Genomic DNA, 9,644 nt, shown 5'->3' with positions numbered 1-9,644 from the left:
CGGGAGGGATTTTTGTCATTTGACAACTCCAAGTTTCAGTTCCCTCCATGGATTTTCTAAAGGCCCCTATGACCTTAATGTGCTGCTTCTTGAGCCACTCCTTTGTTGCCTTAGCAGTATGTTTCGGGTCATTATCATGCTGGAACACCCATCCATGACCCATCTTCAGTGTTCTGGCTGAGGAAAGGAAGTTCTCGTCCAAGATTTTACAGTACATGGCTCCGACCATTGGCCCCGACCATTGGCCCCTCAATGCGGTGAAGTCATCCTGTACAGAAAAAGAAAAATAGCCCCAAAGCATAATGTTTCCACCTCTGCTTGATCGTAAGGATGGTGTTCCTTGGGGTCAAAGTCAGCATTTCTCTCCCTCCAGAGATGGCAAGTTGAGTTAATGCCAAAGAGCTCAATTTTGGTCTCATCTAACCACAGCACTTTTTCCCAAGCCTTCTCTGAATTATTTAGCTGTTTATTGTCAAACTTTAGATTTGCCTGTACAGTACATGTCCCTTCTTGAGCAGGTGGACCTTATGGATGCTGCAGGATTGCAGTCCATAGCGGCGTAGTGTGTTACCAATGTTTTGTTTGGTGACTATGGTCCCAGCTTCCTTAAGATCATTCCTCCTCTTGTGTAGTTTGGGGCTGATCCCTCACCTTTCTCATGTTCATCCTTATCCATGAGGGAAGATCTTACACAGAGCTCCAAACCAAGGCCAATTGATGTTTTGTATTTCTTCCATTTCCGAATAATCGCACCAACAGTTGTCTCCTCCTCACCAAGCTTCTTGCTGATTGTATTGTAGCCCAAGCCTTGTGCAGATCTACAATCTTGTCTCTGACATCCTTTGACAGCTCTTTGGTCTTGCCCATGGTGGTGGAGAGGTTGGAATGGAAGATACAGACTGTGTGGACAAGTGTCTTGTACACATAACGAGCTGACATTAGGAGTAACTTCCTAAAGTGGCAGGACTAATCTGTGTTCCACATGGGCACATAACCAGTCTGTGGGAGCCAGAATTCCTGCTGGTTGGTAGGGGATCAAATACTTATTTAACTCACTGAAATGCTAATCAATTTCTAACCTTTATATAAATGTGTTTTTTTTCTGGATCTTTTGCTTGATACTCTGTCTCTATTCGTTAAAATAAACCTAGTATAAAAATTACAGACCCTTCCTTTCTTTGTAAGTGGATAAACTTACAAAATCAGCAGGGGATCAAATAAATATTTTTCACACTGTATGTCTGAAGACTAGAGGTTGTGGGGGTGTCCCATAATCCCATACAATTATGACATAAAAAGTTGAAACACACACACAGATCAACTTTTATGTCGTAATTATATCGTATAGTCGTGGCCTAATGGTTAGAGAGTCGGACTCGCAATCAAAGGGTTGTGAGTTTGAGTCTCGGGCCGGCAGGAATTGTAGGTGGGGGGAGTGCATGTACAGTGCTCTCTCCACCTTCAATACCATGACTTAGGTGCCTTTGAGCAAGGCATCGAACCCCCAACTGCTCCCCGGGCGCCGCAGCATAAATGGCTGCCCACTGCTTCGGGTGTGTGTTCATAGTGTGTGTGTGTTCACTGCTCTGTGTGTGTGTGCACTTCGGATGGGTTAAATGCAGAGCACAAATTCTGAGTATGGGTCACCATACTTTGCTGAATGTCACTTCACTTTAAAATGGGATATGGGACACCCCCATAACTTGGCAAAAGTCAATTATGATAAAATTGACACACTGTACAAGACCGGCAAAATTACATGTTTTTCCATGATGGCCATGAAGAAGGTGCATCTATCCAGTAACTGATCTGGAATCTGTGGGTGGCAAACACTACGGCTTTCTGCATAAATATTTACTCATTTAGAACATTAACCAGACAGTGGAGCTGTCAGTGCCCCTGACTGTACAGCATTCCAAAGCCAGCTAGACATACAAAGATACAGCACTGTTTTCTTTCTATGAGTTGTGTAGTCTTCTGTCACACTGCTTCTGTTTTAAGATTCAGTTTGATGTGATTTGAAAGTGAGAGCAGAAGTGCCCTTACATAGATAGTCATTAGATGTGTAAAGTCTTACATGCTCAATGATTTCAATAAAAACTTTAGGTCATTTCCTCTCAAGCATATCACTGGAAGTTAATAACCCATCAATGACCCATCAAGTGCATCTTTAACATCCAGTGGAGTTTTTCTACATCCCTGCTGGGCGAAACACTGAAGATGCACAAGAGTAGGCTATTAGATAAGTGCATGGCAGCATGGTTATAAATAATTAAAAGATTTAAAGATATAGTAAAAGGCCACACCTAATATGACATGACCAGCATCTCACAGCGAACAAAATCATTTTGATGTGTGATGAGCATTGTAATATTTATATATTATTTGGATATAGCTATGCCTTTAAAAAACTAACTAATAGTCAGCATATACACAGATTATGTTTTATATTTTCGATTCTTTAAAGTAGCCACCTTTTGCTTTGATGACAGCTTGATCACTTCACAACTGTTAACCCCAAAATAATGTTAGCACACATGTTCACATTGACAAAAACAGGTGCCCTTTTTTGGGAACGACCCATCCAAGGGCAGCTCTGGCATTCAAGCTAAAATGTCACACATCTGCACCTGTCGCTCCCACAGTGCGTTCCCAAAGGACTTCCCAGCTGAGATATATAGCCAACTGTTGTTTTCTCTTCGTAGAACTGTATGCTGAAGCTATTTCTCTGTCAGTCGTGTGTTGAAATGCTACAAGAGTTTAACGAGGTTCTGTGGGCGTAGAGCTGTGTCTCCTGTGAGGTCATTGTTTAAGCTTAAACATGAAGTTGAACAGGCAGTTTAGGTCTGTGGCTTGATTCTGCAGCGGGGTGGTGTCCATACGGCTCCTGACCACACTGCTATGAGAAGCCAGAATCGTCTCCTCAGCCATTTGCGCTTCTCTGAGTGACTGAGAGATGTCCGTGAAGGAGGTAGAAGAGGAACGAAAGTCAGACCCAAAGAGGAGATGCGCGAGACTGTTCTGGCGATTGTTTTCTCATGTTTTCCTCATTTTGTCACTCATTTTATACGCGGTTTTAGGAGCGCAGATCTTTCAAAAAATTGAGGGCAAGAATACTCACAACAATGAGTCGGAGCGGGAGATCCGTGCGGTGGCGCGAAATGTGATGGAAACTGTACAGAATCACAGAGGTCTTACCTTGAGCTCATATATTTAAATGATAATTTATTATAAACTATAGGATTTGTATGGTTTAAATGATTCTATCATTTATTTATTTTTATGTGATACTGTATATTATAAAATGTAGGCTAACTAATGTACACTTGTATTTTAAAAGAATAAATTATTTATGCTACTTTAAAAAAAAATTTTAATAAGCATTTTTTTCCTGCTTCATTTCATTTTGTTAATTAGATGCCTCATCACAGGAAGCATTATTAATTCAAATAGAAAACATTTTGACTGACTTCCGGAATGAAACGGAGAAGAATCAGAACTGGAGCTTCTACAGTTCGCTTTTCTTCTCCTGCACAGTGTTCACTACTATAGGTGAGTAGTCTTATTGTTTTTCTGGAGCTTCACAAAGTTTGTAAAGTTTTCTGTTTTATTGGGTTTTACCCAATATATTTTAAATCTGTATATTTGTCTCAAAGTGTTGTTGCATTCAATGGACCACTGAGTTTGTTATTTGCTTAAGAAAGCTTGACCTTTGGCTTTAGTCTCTTCTCAGTGCTCACACTATATCCAGTTGCCTGCAGTAACCAGCCTAACCATGACAAGACAAAAAACAGGTGTCGCGATCAGCATGTCATGGATTACTTTTCACTTTTTACCATTTAATATTTTGATTAAATCATGTGTTTGCATAGGCTATCCATTAAGATCAATGAGAGTAACAGGCTATGACAGAGGTTTTAAGACATTGAAAAGACATCTATATTTTGTTTGTGTTGTAATGCTCATGCAACAGGCAAAGTTTAAGCCAAGAGATAAATTATATAGATTATGGTTATGGTTCTTTACCATTATGCACTTGTCCAACAAGCACACTTGAAATATTTTGAAGAGACTGAAGGATGACGAGCCCACAATATCATTAATATTATTTTTAATGGAAGCAGCTGTAAGTAAACACAAATCATAATATTACATTTTGAAATATTATTATTAAAGTTATTTAAGCAACTGTGTATGTAGTTTTGTGTATTTTTTGAAGCCCACTACAGTTAAGTGAGTGGAATTGACTAATTACAGTAATTAAAGTGTATAGCTGAATATGTGCATTTGTTGCTGCTGTTAAAACCTTGCCTTATTAGTAGTCAGTGTACAATCAGAATAATTTATTTTAATAAGTTAAAAAACTTGTTAAAAGTTCATTCAAACTTGTGAAACTTATCAAAACATATTCAGTTTAATCTTTTTAGATAGGAAAGTGTAAGTGAGACAGGAAACAACAGAGAGGCCAGGACTCAGACTCAGGTCAACTAACCACTGCCCAACAAGCATTCAGCTTAAAAAATATTGTGACCATTGTGATGGAAATGGATCTCTCTTCAGAGAGGCATTGTAATCAAATCATGATTTGCTATACATAATAACATACTGTAGAAGCAACATGTCTTCTGTCTCTATTCAGGGGCAAATTATGTTCTTTTACATTCATGGCTGTGGAGGATGTGGGGAAAATATATCTCTCCACTAATTGTAATTCACAGCTAACCACAGCTCAGATATTAACTAAATGTAAACTTTCATCTTTCAGGATCTTACAGAAAAGCATTATGCAAAAGTGCCAAACACAGCAGGCTATTGTGGATGTCCATTATGTTATCTAGGAAGGGCGTATCTTTGATTATATTAGCAGCTAACTTTAATGAGTATTGTTTTTTTAGGCTGATGAGCTCAGATGAGTCTATCTTTTCCTCTTACTTTAAGTCTGTATATATAATTTGTATATAATTTTTAACATCAACCTCTCTGACACTTGCTCTGATGAAAAAAATGATTATCACCTACCCAGACAGTGGCAACAATGAGACTTATTTGTCATCTGACAAACCAATTGCAGTTAACCAAGTTAAACAATTTATTGTTTTCAATAGCTTTGACATTTTGAAACGTTTGGCTTTGATGCTTGCACAAAAAGGGACAGCAAAACAAGTGTATTGTCATTGACCTTTGGGAAGAAAAGTACATGATAAAATAAAACAAAAACCATGTGACACCATGGAAATAACCTATTAAAATAAATGTATTGCCTCATATTAAGAGAACAGTTTTAGGACATCATAATGTCCTAATGTCATGGACTTGATACTTCTTTTCTTAAACAATATAAGGACATCTTCTCTGATCCGTTAACAATAATGATCAATCAATCGATTAGTGAGGGTATTTTTCCAGCAGCCTTAAAACCTGCGATTGTCACTCCGATATTTAAGTCTGGGAACAAACAAGACATGAACAATTATCGTCCAATAAGTATCCTCCCAGCTGCTTCAAAAGTGCTCGAGAAGACAGTGGCAGAGCAACTTACTACCCACTTTGAATCACAAGCTCTTTTAATTCCAATGCAATTTGGTTTCAGACGGAAATACTCAACAGACTCTGCCTGTTGTTACTTCCTGGAAACTATCAGGGCATATGTGGATCGGGGAAGGGTGGTGGGAGCAGTCTTCCTTGATCTGCGTAAAGCTTTTGATATTGTCAATCACCAGATACTTTACAGTAAATTAAATCAATACAGTCTCTCTGAGCACACCCAAAATTGGATAAGATCTTATTTGAGCGACCGACATCAGTGTGTGCAAGTGAATAACATCCAATCTGTGTTCAGAGCCGGACTTCGATGGGAGTGCCACAAGGGTCTATTTTGGGACCCTTGCTTTTTAGCATCTATATAAATGACCTCTCTACAGTGTGTTCGGACGTTGATATAATCATGTACGCTGATGATACAGTTATCTTCACTTCTGGGGAAAATGAGCTGGAGGTTGCTGACAAATTATCAAAAGAGATGCAAAAAGTTGCACAATGGTTACATACGTCTTGTCTGACCTTAAACGTTGATAAAACGGTCTCAATGTTTTTTTCAAATAAACGTAAATTACAAGTAACTCAAGAAATTCAAGTAAATGGACAAACAATTAAAAATGTAAATGAAACAAAATATTTAGGTCTAATACTCGATTCGAACCTTGGTTTTAAAAGTCACATAAAAAATCTTAGTAATAAATTGAAATTTAATTTGATGAACTATAAACATATTAGAAATTCATTAACTACGGAAGCCTCAAATATATACCTCAACACTATGATTGTCCCACATCTTCTGTGTTGCATGTCTAGTTGGTCTCAATCGTGTAAAACATCTTTAAAATTACTTGAATCATTATATAAAAGGGCCATAAAAATCCATGATAAAAAGCCTCGCCAGTACCATCACTGTAAAGTACAAAGTAAATATAACATTTTGAGTTTTGAAAACCTCATTAAATATAATCAAATTTCTGCTTTATTTATTTAAATTAAATTATCCACAACATCGCTGCTCCCCCCTTGAGAAAATTTGTCACATTAAATTCGGAGAGAATTTCTAGAGCCACACGGTCGACAGTCAGAGGAGAGTGCAGTGTTCCAAAACGTAGAGCCACATATGGTCAACAATCATTCTTTTATAAAGCAGCGAACCTTTGGAATATTCTTCCAAATGAAATTATCTCATGCACAAACTATAGTACATTTACACGCCTGTCCAAACAGTGGTTATTATTAAAGCAAACCTGTACGCACTGAATTGACTGTGATATGAACGATGTAAATTCTGAATGAGTGATTGAGTAAGTGAGTGAGTGAGTGATAGATTCCTGAAGTGGAGTGTGTTTTTATGATGTGAGTAAAGTAATGATTTTATGTATTGTTCTGTAATATGTTTTATGAACTTTTGTACGTAGGGCCTATAACATCTACCTGTTCAGGGACTGCGGGTGGAAATTAGCATTTTTTGCTATAACCTGGCACATGACATCTCTTCTTTTTTAGACTAATGTTTTTTCTGTGCATTGTCCCTGATCAAATAAAAAAATAAAAGTAAAATAATGTATAATAATGAATCATTAGAATTATAATAATTTAATTAATTACATAATTATCATTATTATTAATGCCCTATTAATTATTAGTGTTGCTGTTGTTGCTCTCTATAGAGAGTGGTTTTTTTTTTTTTGTTGCTTAACTTTTACTGTATTGCATTACTGCATTACTGATGCACTGATAACGACATCCAGCAGGTGGCAGTACTGAGACCCATTGGTCTAATGGGTGAAGAAAATGGAAATTGTGTTAGAAATAGGATTTCTTACTCTCAGTTCTGCTCTGTTTTTCTTGTATAACAGGTTATGGACGAATGTATCCAGTGACTGATGAAGGCAAGGTGGCTTGTATCGTGTATGCGATGGTGGGCATCCCTCTCATGCTGCTAGTCATCTCAGATGTGGGCGATGTCTTAGCTGTTCTTCTCTCTAAAGCATACACTCACCTCAGCCTTTTCTTCAGGCAATGGATCTTACATCGCTCATGCATACACAGGCTTGAAAAGGCATCGCCTCCAAAACAATTTCAAGGTGCTGATACCAATGACACCTATATGTTCACCCAGGATGTTGTGGTGAACAAGACAAAGAACATTCAACAGGTGATAAAAACCCAGTCGTCCCTCAGACACACTTCCGTAAAGATTAGTAACAACAAAGAGATCTTTGACCGCATGATCATTAAGGAGAACTTCAAGCTCAAAGGCTCTCTGACAAAATCCTGCTCATGCCCAGATCTCGACCGTATACCACGTCCCAAAACCAAGTCCAAGTTATTCGTTGGCATCGGACAGGAGATGGACCACTTTAAAGTCCCTCTGCTGGTTATCCTGCTGGTGGTATTTGCATATATGGTGTTCTGCAGTCAAATTCTGAAATTCTGGGAGAAGCAGATGGGCCATTTCGATGCCTTTTATTTCACCTTCATCACCTTGACCACCATTGGCTTTGGTGACATCGTGCCTGAACATCCAAAGTACTTCATGCTAACTTTTTTGTTTATTATCATGGGCATGGCCATTATGAGTATGGCCTTCAAACTTGGCCAATCGCGAATTGTTAGCTTTTACAGGCGGTGCATAAAGTGTGTTAGCATGGGCAAGGTAGGAATAGATGAAGACCTAGTCCTAGACAGTAGCTGAAGGCAGAAAGAAGCAAGATGCTTTTTTGTGGCTTTGCTAATGGCTCAGGAAAAGCATGAGCATCCTCAGCACAAGATGGAAATGTGTTTTAATATTTATATTCCACTGCCAGTTGAAGGGAAATGAACCACAGTCCTGTTGCACTAAGCTAGTATAAGAGAAAGAGACTCAGAATGAAGTATACACTCCTGTTAACTATTTCAGCCAAAAACAAGGAAATGCAAGAAAAAATCGACAAAAATAGCATGGGACATTGTTTATGTTTAATTTGTCTAGATATGTAGCCTGTCAGAAAAAAGCACTAGCAATGCAAGTCACTTAGCAAGTCCATTTATTCCTGACATTTATTCATGTTCATGCAAGATGTATTGTATAACCTACTGGGTGTTCATAATATATCCGATAAGAATATAATCAGTATTTTTTTTATTTTTCATTCAGTGACAAGAGTGTAATATGATATGAACTTTCTGATCAATGCATTACTTTTCTCTTAGTGGCATTGCTGTTATGAAAGTGTGTATGTAAAATAAATTGTATTTACTAATACAAACACTAGTATGTAAATGTAGCCTACACCTGTAATATCTTGGCTGTGAAATGTTATATTATCAACTGATCATGCACTTTGAAACCAAGTGAATAAATGAATTATTCAGTGCCATCTGATGAGTTTGTATGTTTACAAAAATGTTTCTCCTCTTTCTCAACTGGTGCTAGAGTATATGCCAAGTCAAACGTTTAATTCCTAAGAAACACACTCAAACTAACTAACAGGCAATGTTCTCATCTTTAAGGCAGGGTTCTCTAAAGTTAAGAACAAATGTGCTTCCAGTAATGTTCGTTAAAAAGTATGTGGTCTAGCACAAGCTCATGATTTAGCTTATACAACCTTTTTTTCACCTAACATTTTTAATTGCACTGTTTGAAAAAAAAAAGAAGCTGGACACAAATACAAAACACAGCCAGATTTTGAAGACCCTTCAAATGAAATCAGCTACCAAATGCATAAACGTTACACCTCGCTCAAGGTGGCGCTGTTGTAAAATAAATTGAAGAAAGAAGGCTGCTGATTTCATCCATCTGATAAAACGCTCTGAAACACTTGGTCAAGCTGCTTCTGTTTAACGTTAAATTAAAGTGATTGCAGATTTCCTTCTGCAAATAACTTCCTTATACTTGTAAAGATGGCTAAAAGAGCCGCATCACATACACATACGACTTGTATCATATTAACATGAAAATAATAGCCTATAAAGAACTTATATTTAACATGTTTTTAAATGAAGTAGTTTCTAAATAGATTAATACAATTAAACTAAAAACAGCAAATAAGGTGCTCCTGCCTTTCTCATTTTTGTGTGACGGTTCATTCGTCCGTGTCACAGCGTTGCACCCATCTGAGCTC

General features: G+C 37.7%; 1 protein-coding gene across 1 annotated transcript; it reads left to right on the top strand.

Moving 5' to 3' along the window:
- The first annotated feature begins 1,621 nt into the window (after positions 1–1,621).
- Positions 1,622–8,898, top strand: LOC113093187 (potassium channel subfamily K member 18-like). Its single transcript, XM_026259049.1, has 3 exons — positions 1,622–3,191; positions 3,418–3,552; positions 7,398–8,898. The coding sequence occupies exons 1-3, from the start codon at positions 2,957–2,959 to the stop codon at positions 8,234–8,236; spliced, it is 1,209 nt and encodes a 402-aa protein (XP_026114834.1). The 5' UTR covers positions 1,622–2,956; the 3' UTR covers positions 8,237–8,898.
- The last annotated feature ends 746 nt before the right edge of the window (positions 8,899–9,644 follow it).

This window comes from Carassius auratus, unplaced genomic scaffold (assembly GCF_003368295.1).
Source record: "Carassius auratus strain Wakin unplaced genomic scaffold, ASM336829v1 scaf_tig00214921, whole genome shotgun sequence".
In the NCBI taxonomy this organism is placed as follows: Eukaryota; Metazoa; Chordata; class Actinopteri; order Cypriniformes; family Cyprinidae; genus Carassius; species Carassius auratus.
This window is presented reverse-complemented; position numbering and strand designations above follow the sequence as displayed.